The following is a 22,197-nucleotide window of genomic DNA, read 5'->3' on the forward strand; positions in this document are numbered from 1 at the left end:
TACTGGGAATTTAAAATGGCAATATGTGACAGCAGGAAGTAAGGTTTTGTAGACCAGTAGATCAACTGAAGATTTTTATTAAGATACAGAATAGTAATTTTTGAATTATTTTATATCTGCTCGTATCTCATTAAAAGTCTTTTTCTTTACGTTGTACCAATCGTTATATAATTAAAACATCTTCGCACAGCTACTGTACATTTTATAGATCAATTTAGCAATGGATCACTGTCTGGGGTTGAAGATCTCTCATTAAATAATACAAACACATTGGATTCAAAATTTGAAAACAACACTCCAACAAAACTGCATTGCAATTATTTAAATTTATTCCCTTACAAAGTAGCATTTGATATCAAAACAAGAAAGTGCAGAATGGCAAAAGACGACATGCACTCCTGAAGCTTTGTAGATAATACACAATATATAGCTTAATTTTCTTCTCCGCCTAATTCTTCCTCTTCAGCCTCCTCTCCAGATGTGGCATCCTGGTATTGCTGGTACTCAGATACCAGGTCATTCATGTTACTTTCTGCCTCAGTAAACTCAGTCTCTTCCATGCCCTCACCAGTGTACCAATGCAAGAAAGCTTTCCTCCGGAACATGGCAGTAAACTGCTCAGAGATGCGTTTAAACAGCTCCTGAATGGCTGTTGTGTTGCCAATGAATGTGGCAGACATTTTGAGACCTCTAGGTGGGATGTCACAGACAGCTGTCTTAACGTTATTGGGAATCCATTCAACAAAATAAGTGCTGTTTTTGTTCTGCACATTCAACATCTGCTCATCCACCTCTTTCATGGACATGCGCCCTCGGAAAACAGCAGCAACGGTCAGGTAGCGGCCATGTCGAGGGTCACAGGCAGCCATCATGTTCTTGGCGTCAAACATCTGTTGGGTAAGTTCAGGTACGGTGAGGGCACGGTACTGCTGACTGCCACGGCTGGTCAGAGGAGTAAAACCTGGCACAAAAAAGTGCAGACGGGGGAAAGGGACCATGTTCACTGCTAGTTTACGCAGGTCAGCATTGAGCTGACCAGGGAAACGCAGACAGGTTGTTACACCACTCATGGTGGCTGACACAAGGTGGTTCAGGTCACCGTAAGTGGGAGTTGTCAGCTTAAGGGTACGGAAACAGATGTCATAAAGAGCCTCATTATCAATACAGTAAGTCTCATCAGTGTTCTCCACAAGCTGATGGACAGACAGAGTGGCATTATAAGGTTCTACTACAGTGTCTGACACTTTTGGTGATGGTACAATACTAAATGTGTTCATGATTCTGTCTGGGTATTCTTCACGGATCTTGCTGATGAGGAGTGTGCCCATGCCAGCACCAGTGCCACCACCCAGTGAATGGGTGAGCTGAAATCCCTGCAGACAATCACAACTCTCAGCTTCCTTCCTCACCACATCCAGAACAGAGTCAACCAGTTCAGCACCTTCAGTGTAATGTCCTTTGGCCCAGTTGTTACCAGCACCGCTCTGACCTGCAACAAACAATAACAATTTAAATTCTTACAACTCTTCAGCAATATATAAATTATCCGGGATTACATTTGTACACTATTTTAAAGCTTGTGCTTATCTGCATGAACTGCTTGAACAGCATTTGCAAGAGCATCAATGGCCAAGATTTTTTGAATTGCACAAGTGCAAAGGAATAAAGTCCGTGATTATTGTTGCTACTTCAGCAATGATCTTAACCGTACCTCAGCACAATCTGTTATGTGTTTTCATAATTGCATTATATGATTTGTTTATGTGAATAATGATAAGAGATTTTAGTGCTGGGAGAGGAACACATTGGGGGCGATTCTCTGAGCCCCCCCCCCGCAGCAGGCCGGAGAATCGCCGCAACCGTGCCACGACGCCGGTGCGCAATTCTCCGAGATGCGGACAATCGGCGCCATTTGCGCCAGCGTGGTTGGCGCGCCGTTGGCTATGGGCCGTTGGAATTGGCGGGGCCGCCGATCTCCGGCCCGGATGGGCCGAGCGGCCGCATGTATATGAAAGAGTCCCACTGGCACCGTTCACCCCTGGAACTCTGCGCGAACGGCCGGGGGGGGGGGCGGGCCTTCGATGGGGTCTGGCCCGCGATCGGGGCCCACCAATCGGCGGGCCGGCCCCCCCCCCCCCCCCCCCCCCCGGGCCTACTTTCCTGCACGATCGGCCCCTGAACACCGACGCCATGTTGAACCGCTCCAGGCTGTGCTGTCCCTCTGTGGGGGACAGAATAGGTCGTACCCGGGCCCCGGTTCGCGCCGTCATGAAGCACGACAGCGCAAACACTTGGGCTCCACGGGGTAGCACGGTAGCATTGTGGATAACACAATTGCTTCACAGCTCCAGGGTCCCAGGTTCGATTCCGGCTTGGGTCACTGTCTGTGCGGAGTCTGCACATCCTCCCCGTGTGTGCGTGGGTTTCCTCCGGGTGCTCCGGTTGTCTCCCACAGTCCAAAGATGTGTAGGTTAGGTGGATTGGCCATGATAAATTTCCCTTAGTGTCCAAAATTGCCCTTAGTGTTGGGTGGGGTTACTGGGTTATGGGGATAGGGTGGAGGTGTGGACCTTGGGTAGGGTGCTCTTTCCAAGAGCCGGTGCAGAGTTGATGGGCTGAATGGCCTCCTTCTGCACTGTAAATTCTATGAAAATTTGGGAGAATCAGCCCCAGTATCAATAGTAACTGCTCCGAGGTCAGGTATACAATAGTTAGATGCATAGTAAAGTTCCCCCTATTGTGGCCCAACAAAATACTAGCATGTGTGTGTCACTTTTCCATTTCCAAACCCATCATCCTGTGCCTCTCTACATGAAATTTGTACGAGGTAATTTTATGGGCGGCACAGTAGCACAGTGGTTTGTCTACTGAGTCAGTATGGATGGAAGTCAGAAACAAGAAAGGAGCAGTCACTTTATTGGGAGTTTTCTATAGACCCCCCAATAACACCAGAGAGATGGAGGGACAGATTGAACGGCAGATCTTGGAAAGGTGCAGATGTAACAGAGTTGTTGTCATGGGTGACTTCAACTTTCCTAAAATTGACTGGAACCTCCTTACTGCAAATGGTTTGGATGGAGCAGATTTTGTCAGGTGTGTACAGGAAGGATTCCTGACTCAATATGTAGATAGGACGATTAGGGGAGAGGCCATATTGGATTTGGTGCTTGGCAACGAACCAGGCCAGGTGTCAGATGTCTCGGTGGGAGAGCATTTCGGTGACAGTGACCACAACTCCTTGACCTTTACCATAGTCATGGAGAGGGATAGGAACAGACAGTATGGGAAGGTATTTAATTGGGGGAGGGGAAATTATACTGCTATTAGACAGGAGCTGAGGAGCATAAAGCAGGAACAGTTGTTCTTGGGGAAATGCACAACAGTAATGTGGGGGTTGTTTAAGGAGCACTTGCTGCAAGTGCTGGATAGTTTTGTCCCACTGAGACAAGGAAAGAATGGTAAGGTGAAGGAGCCTTTGATGACAAGAGAAGTGGAGCTTCTAGTCAAGAGGAAGAAGGAAGCTTACATAAGGTTGAGGAAGCAAGGATTTGGCATGGCTCTAGAGGGTTACAAGGTAGCCAGGAAGGAACTCAAAAATGGACTGAGGAGAGCTAGAACGGGGAATGAAAAAGCCCTGGCGGGAAGGATTAGGGAAAACCCCAAGGCGTTCTACACTTATGTGAGAAATAAGAGGATGATCAGAGTGAGAGTAGGGCTGATCAGGGATAGTGGAGGGAACTTGTGCCTAGAGTTTGAGGAGATAGGGGAGGCTCTAAATGAATATTTTGCTTCAGTTTTCACTAGAGAGAGGGACCTTGTTGCTCATGAGAACAGTGTGAACCAGGTTAATAGACTCGAACAGGTTGATATTAAGGAGGATGTACTGGAAATTTTGAAAAACATCAGGATAGATAAGTCCCCTGGGCCTGACGGGGTATACCCAAGGTTACTACGGGAAGCGAGGGAGGAGATGGCTGCGCCGTTGGCGATGGTCTTTGCATCCTCACTCTCCACTGGAGTAGCACCGAATGATTGGAGTGAGGCAAATGTTGTTCCCCTGTTCAAGAAAGGGAATAGGGAAATTCCTGGGAATTACAGACCAGTCAATCTTATGTCTGTGGTGAGCAAAATGTTGGAAAGAATTCTGAGAGATAGGATTTATGATTATTTAGAAAAACATAATAGTTTGATTAAAGATAGTCAGCATGGCTTTGTTATGGGACAGGGTTTAGAGAACCCAAAGTGTATCATGGAGTTCACCTGACCCACAATTTTTACTAGATTGTGGTATGGGGGGGGGGGGGGGGGGGCACATGGCCCAGTCTACAGGTGTGGCACAGCAGAAATAGAAAAGTATTTTTTAAAGCAAAACAATGTTTATTCTATGAACTCAAGTTAACCTTTTTAAAACATACAGTGAACATCTTAGCAACCATTAATTCAAATACAACCCCAAAGAATACAACACTAAGTAAATCTTACTTTCATTTTAACATCCATAAGACTTAAAACAAAACCTTTCAACAGAAGCACATCAGGTTAAAGTCACTACTGAGAGCAGTTATTAGTTTTAAATCACCAGGATCGATTTACAGTCTTTAGGTTAGAGAGAGAGACTCTGGCTGTGACTGCAGCTATCCAGCTCTGAAAACTAAACTAAAACACACCCTGCAGCAAACAGCCTAAAACAAAAATAAAAAGCTGACAGACAGCCCAGCTCCACCCACACTCTGACATCACTGATAAACACCCATTTCTTAAAGGTATATTTCTTAAACATCCATTTCTTAAAGGTACTCTTACATGACACCTCACCCCAAGAAAAAAAATAAACCATCAACTTCAAGATGGTTTCATTTTTCACCTTTTCATTATCCTTTAAGAAATGCACACAGTAAATATACTTTTTTATTTTAAAAAACAACACACGCAACAGGTATAATAATATAGTCCATTTTTCTTTTCCTCCAACTGGAATCCTTCTCGATTGACAGTCTCTTTGAACAAGAGGGTCTCTGCACGATCCGTCCATTTCTCTACGCCTCGGCATTTCTCTTTAAAGTCAGATACTTTAGTTCAATCTGATCACAGAGACCCTTGTAATTCTCCAACACAGGAGCATTGGTTATCACACCTTTCAGGCAGTCAAATGCATGTTGAAACTCTGCTGTCCACTGAAATTTTCGACGTTTCTTCAGCAAGTCCATCAGTGGAGCAACCGCGCTACAAAACCTTTGCACAAATGTTCGATCAAATCCACTCATGCCAAGAAATCACATTATTTCCCTTCGTCTTGAGGGTATCAGAAACTCCTCAATAACTAGGTTTCACATCCCGTGTGACCATTCGACCCTGTCCGATTGTATGGTCAAAGAAAGTGACTTGGGCTTTTCCAAATTCTCTTTTGCCTAGGTTTATCACCAAACTCGCCTCCTGTAGTCGATCGAATAACTCCATCAGATGTTTAAATGTTCTGTCCATGTCTGGCTGAAAATTACCAGATCGTCGATGTATACCGCACAATTGGGTAATCCTGAAACAATTTGTTAGTTAACCGTTGAAATGTGGCTGGGGCGTCTGGTTTTGGTACCATCACTATGGGTGAGCTCCATTGGCTGCAACCCACTTCAATAATGCCATTTTTAAGCATACTCTCAATCTCTTTGTTAACCTGTGCCAATTTTAAAGGGTTAAGTCGATATGGATGTTGTTTGATTGGAACAGCATTTCCCATATCTACATCATGTATAGCCATTTGAGTACTTCCCACTTTATCTCTACAAACATGCCCACGTGATATCAATAACTCTTTCAGGTCAGTTTGTTTTTCCTCTGGAAGGTAACTCAACAATTTACCCCAATTTTTAAGAACATCCTCGTTTTCCAATTTAATTTGAGGTATGTCAAATTCAGTCGTCTGGATTTGGTTCGTCACTTTGAAATAGAATCATTAAACCTCCTCCTTTTTCTCTCCTTTCCTTTCAAAGTACCTTTTAAGCATATTCACATGACACACTCAGTGAGTTTTCCTTCTATATGGCGTTTTTACCACATAATTCACCTTACTTAATTTCCTTTTGATAAGGTCCACAAAACCTAGCTTTTAAAGGTTCCACTACCACTGGTAACAATACTAAATCTTTATCTCCACTCGCAAAACTACGAACTTTGTATTTCTTGTCCGCTACCCGTTTCATCATATTTTGTGCAACTTTTAAATGTTCTCTCGCCAATTTACCTGCTCTATTTAATTGTTCCCTAAAATTTGACACATAATCCAATAATGTAATTTCCGATTTCTCACTCACCAATCTTTCCTTAATCAATTTAAGTGGTCCTCTTACCTCATGACCAAAAATTAGTTCAAAAGGACAGAATTTGGTTGACTCATTTGATGCATCCCTAATTGCAAACAGTACGAATGGAATTCCTTGATCCCAATCCTCTGGATAATCTTGACAATAAGCCCTCAACATTGTCTTTAATGTCTAATGCCACCTTTCTAACGCTCCCTGCGATTCTGGATGGTATGCAGTTGATTTAAGTTGTTTTATTCCTAAGCTATCCATAACTTCTTTGAATAACCTTGAGGTAAAATTTGATCCTTGATCCGATTGTATTTTTGTGGGTAGTCCATATCTAGTAAAGAATTTAAGTAACTCCTCCACAATCTTTTTAGCTGTAATATTACATACTGGAATAGCCTCTGGAAACCTAGTAGACATATTATAGTCAAAAGATATTGATTCCCACTTTTTGTTTTAGGAAGCAGTCCTACGCAATCAATTAGGACCCTTTAAAAGGTTCCTCAAATGCTGGAATGGATATTATGGGCGCTGGTTTTATCACTGCTTGACGTTTCCCTATCACTTGACATGTGTGACATGATTGACAAAATTTAACTACATCTTTATGTAGTCCAGGCCAATAAACATGTTTCTGGATTTTAGCTTGAGTTTTCCTTATTCCCAAATGACCTCCCACTGGTACCTCATGTGCAACTCGCAACACCTCCTTGCTATACCCTACTGGCTATATCATTACCAAAGATAAACTGTATTCCTGGACAAGGTAGTTTCTCTATTACTCCTACTACCACTTCACCACTCTTCGCTGGACTTTCCAGCCTTACCTTAAATAATTGAACACCACTCCTCTCACCCTGAATTCCACATATTACCACCTTTTCTGGTAACATTCTTCCCAAACTACATAACTCCTCATCTCTTACCATTAAAGATTGACTAGCTCCCATATCTCTTAAAATTGTGACTTTTTTACCTGCTCCTCCTGATACACGAGCAAACTTTACCCACACAAGCAAATTCTTTAAAGAGATCTGGCACCTTCTTATCAATCACCTCTTGATCAGGCTGTACAATCTTTTGCACCACCTTCACTTCACTTGGGCTTTCCTTTACCACTTTAACAAACCCTACTGTCTTATCCTGTTTTACCACATCAGCCTTCCCAGTGCTTTTGTTCAACCACCAACACTGTGACTTTACATGGCCTAGTTTATTACAGTGAAAGCATTTGAAACTTTTCATTTCTTTTCCACTCTCCTGGATTTCTTTTTTAATCTGAGGTACACTCTCCTTATTATCTCCCATCAGATCACCTTTACCTTTACCACTTGAGTATTTCTCATGTGTCCAGTTTCTATCCCTCACAGGCTGAAATCAGAAACCAAGCTTTGATCTATGAACTAATTCATAATCATCTGCCATTTCTGCTGTCAATCTCGCAGTTTTAACCCTCTGCTCTTCCACATGAATTCTCACTACATCAAGGAATTGAATTTTTAAACTCCTCCAAAAGTATAATTTCTCTGAGAGCTTCATACGTTTGTCTATTTTGGCCCTTTTCCACCTGTCAAATTTACTCTGTTTGAGCCTTTCAAACTCTATGCAAGTTTGACCAAATCTTTTCCATAAATTTCTAAACCTTTGTCTGTAGGCTTCAGGCACCAGTTCATATGCACCTAAGATGGATATTTTCACCTCCTCATATGTCCCAGATACCTCATCCAGTAATGATGCAAACACTTGACTAGCCCTACCTACCAGCTTTGTCTGAATCAGTAATACTCACATGTCCTGTGGCCATTTCATTTGTTTAGCCACCTTCTCAAATGAAATGAAAAAGGCTTCTACCTCCTTCTCGTCAAACCTAGGCAATGCTTGGACGTATTTAATTAGATTCCCACCAAGCCTTCGACTTTGGTGCTCTTTCTCACTATCCTCATCACTATCATCCAACTGTACGTTTCCCTTTATGCCTAATTTTAACTGACTGTCATGTTTCTGAAGTTCAAACTCTCTCTCTTTATCTTTTTCCCTGATCGGTACCTCCCTTTCTCTTTGTTCTCCTAGGGCTATTCTTTCTGTTTTCCTTTCTTCTCTTTCTTTTTACTCTCTCTCTCGTTTTCTTTCTTTTTCCTCTCTCTCTCTTTCGTATTCAAGCGGCTTTAATTCTTTCTCATGTTCCATTTGTTTAATTTGTAACTGAATTTTTGCCATTTCCATTGAGTCAAACTGTATCTCAGGCAACTTTAAATGCATAATGACCTCATCTTTTCTCATTTTGTCAGGTAATGTTAACTGCAATGTTTTTGCCAAATCTAACAGTCTGCTTTTAGTCTCTGTCCGTAAGGTACTGCGTGTGACCGTCTCCACCCCGAAAAACTTCAGAGCCTCTGAAAGAGCCATTGTCCACAACACACTCCCTACTCAAACTAAAATACCACCCACAATATGCTCACCCCTCACTGTCTTTAAGTTCACAAAGCCAATCCAATAGATAGACTTTTATCCCGGACGAGCCCCCAATTTGTTATGGGCCAGGGTTTAGAGAACCCCAAAGTGTATCATGGAGTTCACCTGACCCACAACCTTTACCAGATTGCGGTATGGGGAGTACACGGCCCACTCTACAGGTGTGGTACAGCAGAAATAGAAAAGTATTTTTTAAAGCAAAACAATGTTTATTCTATGAACTCAAGGTAACCTTTTTAAAACATACAGTGAACATCTTAGCAACCATTAATTAAAATACAACCCCCAAAGAATACAGCACTAAGTAATTCTTACTTTCCTTTTAACATCCATAAGACTTAAAACAAAACCTTTCAACAGAAGCACATCAGGTTAAAGTCACTACTGAGAGCAGTTATTAGTTTTAAATCACCAGGATCGATTTACAGTCTTTAGGTTAGAGAGAGAGACTCTAATACACCTTCTGGCTGTGACTGCAGCTGTCCAGCTTTGAAAACTAAACTAAAACACACCCTGCAGCAAACAGCCTAAAACGAATGTAAAAAGCTGACAGACAGCCCAGCTCTACCCACACTCTGACATCACTGATAAACACCCATTTCTTAAAGGTATATTTCTTAAACACCCATTTCTTAAAGGTACTCTCACATGACAATGGACTGGAGGGCATGTCTTATGAAGAAAGGTTGAGAGAGCTAGGGCTTTTCTCACTGGAGCGAAGAAGGAAGAGAGGTGACTTGATTGAGGTGTACAAGGTGTGAGAGGCATGGATAGAGTGGATAGCCAGAGACTTTTCCTCCAGGGCGGAAATGGCTGTCACGAGGGGACATAATCTTAAGGTGATTGGAGGAAGGTATAGGGGAGATGTCAGAGGTAGGTTCTTTACACAGTGAGTGGTGGGTGCGTGGAATGCACCACCAGCGGAGGTGGTGGAGTCACAGTCATTAGGGACATTTAAGCGACTCTTAGACAGGCACATGGACAGCTGTAAATTAGGTTAGGTTGATCTTAGATTAGGATAAATGGTTGGCACAATATTGTGGTCTGAAGGGCCTGTACGTGCTGTGCTGTTCTATGTTCTATCTCACTTTGGATTGAGGCATGACAGATTTATAATTACTGACATGCTTCTCAAATTCAGCTTTGGTACCTTAAACCCACCTCACACAACCCCATTACTGATTACTTCTCTCCTCATTCATAAAGGCCATGAGTCCTTCCTGGAATATTGGTTCTACACCTGTTCTTTTTGTCATCCAAGTGGTCACAAGTGGCCAATGAGTGTTGCTGTGGCGTTTTGGCAAACTTTTCAACACCTGAGTGCATCACAATAGAATCCAGCCGATCTTCAGTTTTTGTTCAAATATGCACATTTCCAGCAAGGATTGCTGCATAGTAAAAGCTTATGGAAACCTGCTGTAATTTCCTTTCCATAATGACAGGATACAGAATTAAACTCTAGAACCTCTACTGCTACTCCAGCATGGATCAGCATAAAGCAGGAAACCTGAGATTTTCCTGCTGTACCATGTTCTGCTATGCCTGCATTAACTCACTAATACACAGGGAGACAATTTATTTTCAGGATTTTCTCTGTTTACTTTAAAATAATTCCAACCTCCACATATAGAGCAAAGGGGAGTTACCAAACTCCCAGAAGACAACTTCCAGCCTCATTGTCAGGTGGTCTTTTGCTTATAACTTTGTTATTTAACCCCAAGAATAAGTGGATTTGGGTGAGACGGTAAAATGTGAAAAAAATTCAAAAATGACTGTCATACCAGCTCAAATCCACTCACTTGCAGTTTTTAAGAAGCCATTCAGGAAATCAATGTACTGGTTGAAAGTTTTAATGAGGCTGAGTGCCCCATTTTTACAAGTATTTTTTCACTTTATACCCATTTTGACCATATTTCCCAGGGCTCAGGAAACCCAACAGGGTAAAAGGAGACAAATGAGCAAGGTTGGATTGCTCACATTATGTAGGTCAGGAGGATTGATTGAGTGTTCTCCCAGACAAATGAGCTTATCTCCTTCAAGCTCCACAATCACCCACACTCCCAATTTCAAGTTAATTCCTCCCTATCTGTGATTTTGTCCTCGCTCTGAGCCCCTCCAACTCAATCTCTTCCACCTCCTCACTCTCCCCACCCTATGATCTTCCACCAACTCCATGCCGCTGCACCATTCTCCCCCACCCCTGCAATCTTTCCACTTTCCAAACCCAATCTGAAATCCCCAGCAATGATCAGTATCCTTCCCAGCTGTGATCACTCTCTCCCTTCCTACCTGCTCTCTCTTCCTTAACCACGGCCTAGTGTAGAGGCCTAAAGATACCTGTAAAAAGACAAATTAAAAGACATCCTGCAATTAATATCTGCAGGATGTCCATGAATTCTGTACTTATGTGTTTCCTGTCCACAACACCTAACCCTCCTCTAACCACCCTCCCCATGTTTCTGGGGAACTGGTTTCATTTTGAGGCAGCATCTTCGCCTGCAGAAGATTAAATTATAAAAATAATAGTTTATAGGGCAGCACGGTAGTGGTTAGCACTGTGGCTTCACAGCGCCAGGGTCCCAGGTTGGATTCCCTGCTGGGTCACTGTCGGTGCGGAGACTGCACGTTCTCCCCGTGTCTGCGTGGGTTACCTCCGGGTGCTCCGGTTTCCTCCCACTGGTCCCGAAAGACAGGCTGTTAGGTAATTTGGACATTCTAAATTCTCCCTCTGTGTACCCGAACAGGTGCCGGAATGTGGCGACTAAGGGATTTTCACAGTGTAAGCCTACTTGTGACAATAAAGATTATTATTATTAATGTTATGTTACAGTCAGCAATGAAAAACACTATTTACAGTAAAATAGCTTCAACATAGTGGGGGGGGGGGGTTAATATCTGCAAGATAATTCTGTCAGAACCCCACATTTTGAGTGTATTCAAAACTAAGAATTAAGATGTTGAATTCAGGGGATGAAGGTAACTTGGATAGATAATTGGCTGACTAATGACAGGGCAGAAGTAATGGTGAATGGATGTGCTCCTGACTGGCAGAGAGTAGGGTTCCCCAGGGGTTGGTGTTACAACCATTGTTTGTACAGGAATACAATGTTGAAGTTTGTAGATGCTACAAAACTGACAACATAGTAAATAGTTCAGAGGAAAGTTGCAAACTACAGGAGGGCATAGACTAGTGAAATGAGTAGCCGCATGGCAGATACAAAGTAATGTGAATCAGTATGATACGCTGCAGGCCACCTGAACATTGCAGCAGTGCTCCAGAGCTTGGCCTAGACAGAACAGATTATGGCTGAGGGCGTTGTTGGCATTGCCTGGGCGCTGGCTGACCTGAGCCAGTCCCGGAGAGAGGTCATCACACTGAGTGATGTGGCACAGTCCCAGAGGGAGTTGGCCCAGTCGCTGGGCTCCATGACCGCGAGCATGGAGACCCATGTCGAGACAAGAGTGGGCCTCCAGGATTGGTGGCGCCAGGTGACGAGGGAGCACCAGGAGTTTGCTCTGGTCACATCCACGTCCCACGGAGTAGCCTGGGGGCCATCGGGCACCCCAAGGGAAGAGGAGGAGTTGATGGAGCCCATGCCAGTGTCTCCCGCAGGAGACGTTCTGGAACACTGCAGCCCCTCAGACTGCGCCCCCTCCTCCTGTCCCTGCTGCTTCCGATGGGCAACAGGCAGAACAGTGTGGCACTACGCCACATGGGACACCCTGTCGACTGTCGGGCCCATTCAGGCCCGATTTTCCCAGAGGGGACCCAGGTCACAGGACGGGATTCGCAGACGGCCGCGTACACTCCTGATGTGCCCCCTGAGGATCCACCTAAACATAGCAGTAGGGCCTGTAACGCCAGAAATGTAGACACAAGTTAAGATGGCACTGGTGCAGCACATAGGGGCTGGGGCATAAACCGTTGTTAGGGGCTGGGGCACAAACCGTTAGTTCACATGTTCTTTGTAAAATACACACATGTGCATAAAAGTTCTAACCTGCTCTTTCAAAAGAGTGTGAGGGATGGGCTTAGCTGGCTGCAGAGGGGCCTGGGGGGGAAGAGATGGGCAGACGGTGGAGGTGGTCATGGGCAGCCACCCCAAGGGTACGGTGGGACCGTGTGTTGGAATGGTCTGCTCACATGCAGAGATCACCCAGGTGGACGGTGGAAAGTGGGCAGGAGTCAGACGTTGTCAAGCAATGCGGAGCACCAGAGCCCATCGCAGAGCGGGTCGTCACCATCCTCCATCCCATGAACCAAACCAGCTCTTACTGATATATTGTACCTAGCGGGCATATAAGGCCGCCCAGGGCCAACCCAGGGCCCGAATCCGCAGGTAGGAATCACGGAGGGGGTAGCAGGGAGGGAAGGGGGGGTAGAATGGGAGAGGGGAGGGGTGTAGGGGTAGGAAGGGATGTCCGTGCTGTCAGTCAGCCCCCTAGTCAGTGAACCTGGAGGCAATTAGAGCGTCCCGTGCACGCCAGCCCAGGCGCACATGTTGTGCGTCCTCCTGTGCCTGCCCTTTATGGCCCTCTTCCACATTCTCCTCGTCGGACAAGCCCGGGCGTTCACCCCCCCCCCCCCCCCCCTCCCCCCCTAGCATGTCGCCTTTCTGCTGCGCGATGTTGTGGAGGATGCAGCTTACCATCACAACGTGGGAGACTCTCCTAGCGCTATACTGGTGGGCCCCTCCAGGGCAGTCCAGAACCTGAACCGCATCTTCAGGATGCCTAAGCACTGTTCGATCACGTCCCAACGGCATGCGCGTCGTTATATCGGGTCTCTGCATCAGTCTGTGGCCTCCGGATAGGTGTCATCAGCCATGACCGCAGCAGATAACCCGTTACCCAAAAGCCAACCCCTAACCCGGGGGTGCACCTCAAAGGTGTCAGGATCCATTGTGTGTGCCAGGATGAAGGCGTTGTGCATATAATGCCCAGAGGCACAGACATGCATGATGCGCACATCATGTTCACCCCCCCCCCCTGCATGTCAGCCAGCCTGATCTCCCCCCACGGCACCGAACAAAGGTTCTGAACCCCCCACACAACAGCCCCCCCCCCACCCACAGATTGCCTGGTTTCCCCCCACCCACCTTTTAAATACGGGGCTGACTCTACCTGCCAGCTCCTCGAGACCTTCGTAATGGGGAGACCCCCACAGGGATCCAAGTAATAGGGAGACCCCCACAGGGACCCCAGTAATAGGAAACCTCCCACAGGAACCCATGTAATAGGGGACACCCACCCAAAGGGACTTACCCCTCCCCCCACAAAAAGAAACCCATGTCTGGAAGCTAGAGAGCAGTCTAGACCGGGGAAGTGAGAGGAATTACAGCTGTAACACTTACATTGCAGCTCAACGTGTCCATTCCATGAAGGAGAACAGCTGTGACCTGCCTCTGGTTCCCACAGATCCATGAGCTGCAAGCCATTCACAGCTTTCTAGTAGTGGTCTGTGATTGGCAGCTTCTACAAACCATCTAAAGATTTGATTCATTCATCTCCCTTCATGGTTCAGTGGCCTAAGTGGTGAAACCCCAATGTTTACAAGTATTGACCACTTCAAAGAGAGGTAAGTGCATTCCAAACACTCAAGCATGTGATTTCACTGCCATTACCTCTCTTTGATGTAAACATTGGTGTTTCATCATTTAGGCCACTGAACCATGAAGGGAGAGGAATGAATCAAAGCTGCAGATGGTTTATAGAGGCTGTCACAGCTATTCTCCTTGGACATAGTTGCATGATAAGTGTTACAGCTGTATTCCTCTCACTACCTCTAGACTACTCTCTAGTTTTCAGACAGGGCTCTCTTCTCGCGGGGATGGGAGGGGGGCTGCCTTTAGATGGGGTTGTGGGGGGGTCCCACTACTAAAAAGCAACAAATGGCTTTCAGGTAATGGATCTGTGCAAACCAGAGGCTCCTTTCAATGCCCCTGTCTGGACTGCTCTAGCTTCCAGGCAGGAGTCTATTTTACGGGGGGGGGGGGGGCGGGTGGCTTTAGGCAGGGGTCCCCGTGGCGGGGAGGGGTTCACCTATTACAGGGGTCCATAAGTGATCCCCCATTACACGGGTCCCTGTCTGGTATAGGACACGTCGGCAGGCAGTGCATTGTTGTGGGGTGGGTGGGGCTCGGTCTTTACCAGCGTGACCCTGGCATGTGGATTTCACAGTGGGCCTCGCTGGTAGAGAAAACAAGTGATCCGCGTCCACACGTATACCGTGGGGACCAGAGAATCACGGAAGATCAGAGCACCGGGCCCGCTAAATTGATGCAAATGGCCCGTCGCTGATCCCGATTTTCCCTGATGCTCGATTCTCCATCCCATCCCTGCATTCCAGGATGGAGAATCCCACCCAACATCTTTTAAAAGGGATATTAAACCAAAACTCTATCTGCCTGTTCAGTCAGGTGTAAGATTTCTTGGTACCATCTGAAGAAGAGCAGCAGCATTTACCCTGCTTTCCTGGCCAATATTTAGCGAGATTGTAAATTTATCAGAGCTCTTTGAGGTTGTACCAAGCAGGGTGGATAAAGGGCAACCAGTAGATGTGAAGTATTTTGATTTCCAAAAGGATTTGAGAAGGAGCCACATAAAAGGTTATGACAGAAGATAAAAGTTGATGGTGTTGGAGGTTATATGTTAGTATGGATAGAGGATTGATTAATGAACAGGTAACCGAGTCAGGATAAATGGGTCATTTTCAGGTTGACAAACTGTAACCAGTGGAGTGCTACAGGAATCAATGGGGTCTTCAAATATTTACAATCTGTTTTAATGACTGAAGGAACTGAGTGTATTTTGTTTTTTTTTTAAAATCTTTTTTTTAAAATTCCAATTAAGGGGCAATTTAGTGTGGCCAATCCATCTACCCTGCACATCTTAGTTGTGATGGTGAGACCCACACAGACATGAGGAGAATGTGCAATGAAAATGGGGCAGCACAGTAGCACTGTGGTTAGCGCAGTTGCTTCACAGCTCCAGGGTCCCAAGTTCGATTCCCAACTTAGGTCACTATCTGCGCGGAGTCTGCATGTTCTCCCCGTGTGTGCATGGCTTTCCTCCAGGTGGTCCGGTTTCCTCCCACAGTTCAAAGATGTGCAGGTTAGGTGGATTGGCCGTGCTAAATTGCCTTTAGTGTCCAAAAAGGTTGGGCAGGGTTACTGGGATAGAATAGAGGTATGGGCTTAGGTAGGGTGCTCTTTCCAAGGGCTGGTGCAGACTCGATGAGCCGAATTGCCTCCTGCTGCACTGTAAATTCTAAGATTCCACACGGCCAGTGACCAGGATTGGGGGCCAGGATTGAACCCGGGTCCTCTGTGCCGCGAGGCCGCAGTGCTAACCACTGTGTCACCGTGCTGCCTGACTGAGTGTATTGCCAAATTTGTTGACAATACAAAGGTAGGTAGGGAGGAAAGTTGTGAGGATAGAAAGAACCTGAAAAGGGATAGATTGAGGAGGAAAACATTTGACAGATGGAGTATAATGTGGGAAAAGTGTGAGGTGGTCCACTAAGGCAGGAAGAATAGTAAAGCAGATGTTATTTGAATGTAGAGTATGCAGAATGCTGTGGTATAAAGGGATCATGGTATCCTTATACATAAGAGTCGTACAGTCCAGAAGAGGTCCTTTGGCCCAATGAGTCTGTACTGACAAAACTACACTAAATCTACACTAATCCCACTTTCCAGCACTTAGCCCATAGTCTTGAAGTTCTGACATTTTAAGTGCTGATCCACGTACTTTTTAAAGGTTGTGAGGTTTCCCGCCACATTCCAGACTCCCACCACTCTCTGGATGAAAAATCTTTTCTTCAAATCCCCTTGAAACCTCCTGCCCCTCACCTTAAAATTATGCCCCCTCATTATTCACCTTTCAATTAAGGGGAGCAGCTGCTTCCTATCCACCCTGTCCATACCCGTTATAATCTTATACACTTTAATCAGGTCCTCCCTCAACCTTCTCTGCTCCAAAGAAAACAACCCGAAACATCCTTTCTTTATAGCTCAAATGCTCCATCCCAGGCAACATCCTGGTGAATCTCCTCTGCAATCATATCCTTCTTATAGTGAGGCGAACAGAACTGCAAACACTACTCCAGCTGTGGCCTAACCAAAGTTTTGTACAGCTCCAATATCACCTCCCTGCTATTATAATCTATGCCATGACTGATAAAGTTAAGTGTGCCTTCATAGCTACCCCCTGTCCTGCCGCCTCCAAGGATGTGGACAAGCACCCCCAGAACCCTCTGTTCTTCTGAGCTTCCTAGAGTCCTGCCATTCATTGAGTACTCCCTTGTCTTGTTACTCCTTCCAAAGTGCATCAACCCGTACTTTTCAGGGTTAAATTCCAAGGCTACTAATCTGCCTACTGTCTTCTTCACTATTAACAATCTTTATTAGTGTCACAAGTAGGCTTATATTAACACTGCAATGAAGTTTATGTGAAAATCTCCTGGTTGCCACACTCCGGCACCTGTTCGGGTACACCGAGGGAGAATTCAGAATGTCCAATCCATCTAACAATCACATCTTTCGGGACTTGCAGGAGGAAACCGGAGTACCTGGAGGATACCCACGCAGACACGGGGAGAACGTGCAGACTCCGCACAGACAGTGACCCAAGCGTGAATCGATCCCGGGACCCTCGTACTGTGAGGCAACAGTGCTAACCACTGTGCTACTGTGCAGCATTACTTATCAATACCACCTCCCAACATTCTCATATATATCAAAAACAATAAGGTACCTAGCACTGATCGCACAAGTGGCAGCTCAATATCCCTGGTTACAGAGCTTTCAGACAGGATAAGAGTGGGAGATAAAGAGGAGGGGGAGTAGCACTAATGGTTAAACAATCAATTCCAGTTGAGAGAAGGTATATACTAAGCGGGTCAACAAACAAGGCTTTGTGGGTTGTGCTTAGAAATAAAAAAGGGGCAGTGACACTACTGGGAGTATAATTGCAAAAGGGAGATAGAAGATCAAATATGTCTGCTTGTAAGAACAAGAGGGCAATAATAGGAGGAAACTTTAACTATCCTAATATCAACTGGGATCCAAACAATAACTGTGGGATAAAAAATTGTGCAGTGTGTCCAGGAAAATCTTTTCAACCAATTGTTGACAAATCCAACAACAGGAACTTCAATTTTAGACCTAGTCTTGGGGAACAAAAAAGGGTGAAGCAACGGTTGCCGGCCATATCGGGGATAGTGATCACAATTTAGTTAGATTCAGTATTACCATGGAAAACTACAGAGATAAAGCAGGAGTAAAAATTTTGAACTGGGGGAAAGTAAAATTTGCAGAAATTAGAAGGAATTTGGCTGAGGTGGGCTGGCCAGCACTGCGAGAGGATAAATCAGTGGAAAACCAGTGGGACGCACTAAAAAGCAAGATCCTAAATGTACAAAGTACACATGTCCCCTCCAAAAATAAGAATGGTACTGCCAAATCTAGATCCCCTGGTTGTCTAGAGGAATACAGGCGGATACAGAGGAAACAAACAGAAAAAGAAAACATACGATAGGCACAAAGAACTAAGCACTGCAGATAGCCTAACTAGTATAGAAAGTGCCAGGACAAAGTCAAAAAGGAAATAAGGACATGATAAAAGATTAGCAAGTAAAGTTAAAGATAACCCAATGGTGTTTTACCAATATATTAATGGTTAAGGAAACTGTGAGACCTATCCGAGATGAAGAAGGGAACTTGTGCTTAGATGTAGAGGCTGTGGGAAGGGTTCTAAATGAATATTCTGTCTCCATGTTTACAAAGGAAATGGATCATGCAGATATAGTAGTCCAGAAGGAATACTGAGAGATATTGGATAGGCTAATCATAAAGAGAGAGGAAGTACTCAAAGAGTTGAAATCCTTGAAAGTTGATAAGTCGCCACAGCCAGATGGATTGTTTCCAAGGCTGCAAAAGGAGGTCAAGGAGGAGATAGCAGATGTTCTGAGGATGATTTTCCAATCCTCACTAGATTAAGGGGAGGTACCGGAGAACTGGAGAAATCAAAGGTGTGCCGAACATTTGTCCCAGATTAAGAACAAATCAATCTACACCCCAGCATTCTACCATAATCCATGTACCTATCCAATGGCCGCTTGAAGGTCCCTAATGTTTCCGACTCAACTACTTCCACAGGCACTGCATTCCATGCCCCCACAACTCTCTGGGTAAATAACCTACCTCTGACATCCCCCCTATATCTTCCACCATTCACCTTAAATTTATGTCCCCTTGTAATGGTTTGTTCCACCCGAGGAAAAAGTCTCTGACTGTCTACTCTATCTATTCCCCTGATCATCTTATAAATCTCTATCAAGTCGCCCCTCATCCTTCTCCGTTCTAATGAGAAAAAGCCTAGCACCCTCAATCTTTCCTCGTAAGATCTACTCTCCATCCCAGGCAACATCCTGGTAAATCTCCTTTGCACCTTTTCCAAAGCTTCCACAGCCTTCCTAAAATGAGGCGACCAGAACTGCACACTGTACTCCAAATGTGGCCGTACCAAGGTTTTGTACAGCTGCATCTTCTCCTCACGGCTCTTAAATTCAATCCCTCTGCTAATGAACGCTAGCACACCATAGGCCTTCTGCACAGCTCTATCCACTTGAGTGGCAACTTTCAAAGATCTATGAACAGTGACCACAAGATCTCTCTGCTCCTCCACATTGCCAAGAACCATACCGTTAACCCTGTATTCCGCATTCATATGTCCTTCCAAAATGGACAACCTCACACTTTTCAGGGTTAAACTCCATCTTCCACTTCTCAACCCAGCTCTGCATCCTATCTATGTCTCTTTGCAGCCGACAACAGCCCTCCTCATTATCCACAACTCCACCAATCTTCGTATCGTCTGCAAATTTACTGACCCACCCTTTCAACTCCCTCATCCAAGTCATTAATGAAAATGAAAACAGCAGAGGACCCAGAACTGATCCCTGCGGTACGCCACTGGTAACTGGGCTCCAGGCTGAATATTTGCCATCCACCACCACTCTCTGACTTCTATCGGTTAGCCAGTTCGTTATCCAACTGGCGGAATTCCCCAGTAACCCATGTCTCCTTACTTTCTGCATAAGCCTACCATGGGGAACCTTATCAAATGCCTTACTAAAATCCATGTACACTACATCCACTGCTTTACCTTCATCCACGTGCTTGGTCACCGCCTCAAAGAGTTCAATAAGACTTGTGAGGCAAAACCTACCCCTTACAAATCCGTGCTGGCTATCCCTAATCAAGCAGTGTCTTTCGAGATGCTCAGAAATCCTATCCCTCAGTACCCTTTCCATTACTTTGCCTACCACTGAAGTAAGACTAACTGGCCTGTAATTCCCAGGGTTATCCCTACTCCCTTTTTTAAACAGGGGCACAACATTCGCCACTCTCCAATCCCCTGGTACCACCCCTGTTGATAGTGAGGACGAAATGATCATTGCCAATGGCTCTGCAATTTCATCTCTTGCTTCCCATAGAATCCTTGGATATATCCCGTCAGGCCCGGGGGATTTGTCTATCTTCAAGTTTTGCAAAATGCCCAACACATCTTCCTTCCTAACAAGTATCTCCTCGAGCTTACCAGTCTATTTCACACTGTCCTCTCCAACAATATGGCCCCTCTCATTCGTAAATACTGAAGAAAAGTACTCGTTCAAGACCTCTCCTCTCTCTTCAGACTCAATACACAATCTCCTGCTCCTGTCCTTTTTCGGACCTACCCTCGCTCTAGTCATTCACATATTTCTCACATATGTGTAAAAGGCCTTGGGGTTTTACTTGATCCTACCCGCCAAAGATTGTTCATGCCCTCTCTTAGCTTTCCTAATCCCTTTCTTCAGTTCCCTCCTGGCTATCTTGTATCCCTCCAGCGCCATGTCGGAACCTTGTTTCCTCAGCCTTACATAAGTATCCTTCTTCCTCTTAACAAGACATTCAACCTCTCTTGTCAACCATGGTTCCCTCACTCGACCATCTCTTCCCTGCCTGACAGGGACACACATATCAAGGACACATAGTATCTGTTCCTTGAACAAGTTTCACATTTCAATTGTGTCCTTCCCTGACTGTCTATGTTCCCAACCTATGCACGTCAGTTCTTGTCTGACAACATCATATTTACCCTTCCCCCAATTGTAAACCTTGCCCTGTTGCACGCACCTATCCCTCTCCATTACTAAAGTGAAAGTCACAGAATTGTGGTCACTATCTCCAAAATGCTCCCTCACTAACAAATCTATCACTTGCACTGGTTCATTACCAAGTACCAAATCTAATATGGCCTCCCCTCTGGAAGCACATCAGGTTTAAATTCACTACTGAGAACATTTATAATTCTGAATTCACCAAATGATCAAGAGATAGTTTTTTCATGGCGGAGAGAACAGCAGTACACCTGCTTTGTCTGGCTCAGCTCCAACACTGAAACGGAACCAAAAAAACACAGACCCACCCAAGCTTTTCTCAAAGTGAAACTAAAAAGCAGAGCCAGAGCTCAGGTCCACCCACACTCTGACATCATTGCAGTAACATGAGCAGACAAACATTCTCATGACACGTCCACCGAAGAAAAAAAAAATGCCATCAACTTCAAGATAGTTTCATTTTTCACCTTTTCAGTATCCTTTAAGAAATGAACACAGTAAATATACTTTTTCGTTTAAAAAAAACCAACATACGCAAACAGGTATAATAATATAGTTCTTTTTTTTTTGTTCTTCTTCCTCCAACTGAAGCTTCTCGATTGACAGTCTCTTGGAACAAGAAGGTCTCTGCATGATCCGTCCATTTCTCTACGCCCCGGCATTTCTCTTTAAAGTCAGATACTTTAGTCAGATACACAGAGTCCCTTGTAATTCTCCAACACAGGAGCATTGGTTATCACAGCTTTCAGGCCGTCAAATGCCTGTTGAAAGTCCACTGTTCACTGAAATGTTTTTTCTTCAGCAAGTCCATCAGTGGAGCAACCACGCTACAAAACTTTTGCACAAATGTTCGATCAAATCCACTCATGCCAAGAAACCGCATTATTTCCCTTCGTCTTGAGGGTGTCGGAAACTCCTCAATAACTTTTGTTTTCACATCCCATGTGACCATTCGACCCTGTCCAATTGTATGGCCAAGGAAAGTGACTTGGGCTTTTCCAAATTCACTTTTGGCTAGGTTTATCACCAAACCCGCCTGCTGAAGTCGATACAATAACTCCATCAGATGTTTTAAATGTTCTTTCCATGTCTGGCTGAAAATTACCCGATCGTCGATGTATACCGCACAATTGGGTAATCCTGAAATGACTGAAACATTGAAATGTGGCTGGGGCGTTTTTCATGCCAAACGGCATAACTTTGAATTGTTATATACCATCTGGAGTCACAAAAGCTGAAATCTCCTTCGTCCTT

The 22,197-nt window shown here is 44.9% G+C and overlaps 1 protein-coding gene across 5 annotated transcripts in view; it reads right to left on the bottom strand.

The window, feature by feature from the left end:
* Positions 1 to 311: 311 nt before the first annotated feature.
* LOC140399035 (tubulin beta-4B chain-like) overlaps positions 312 to 22,197 on the bottom strand; it is a 250,834-nt gene continuing 228,948 nt past the window's right edge. For all 5 annotated transcript variants that reach the window (XM_072488102.1, XM_072488103.1, XM_072488104.1 and 2 more), the window contains one exon: positions 312 to 1,489. In XM_072488102.1, coding sequence (XP_072344203.1) covers positions 432 to 1,489 — 1,058 coding nt within the window. In that variant the 3' untranslated portion in view covers positions 312 to 431. The remainder of the gene's footprint in view (positions 1,490 to 22,197) is intronic.

Source organism: Scyliorhinus torazame, chromosome 22 (genome assembly GCF_047496885.1).
Source record: "Scyliorhinus torazame isolate Kashiwa2021f chromosome 22, sScyTor2.1, whole genome shotgun sequence".
NCBI classification, from domain to species: domain Eukaryota; kingdom Metazoa; phylum Chordata; class Chondrichthyes; order Carcharhiniformes; family Scyliorhinidae; genus Scyliorhinus; species Scyliorhinus torazame.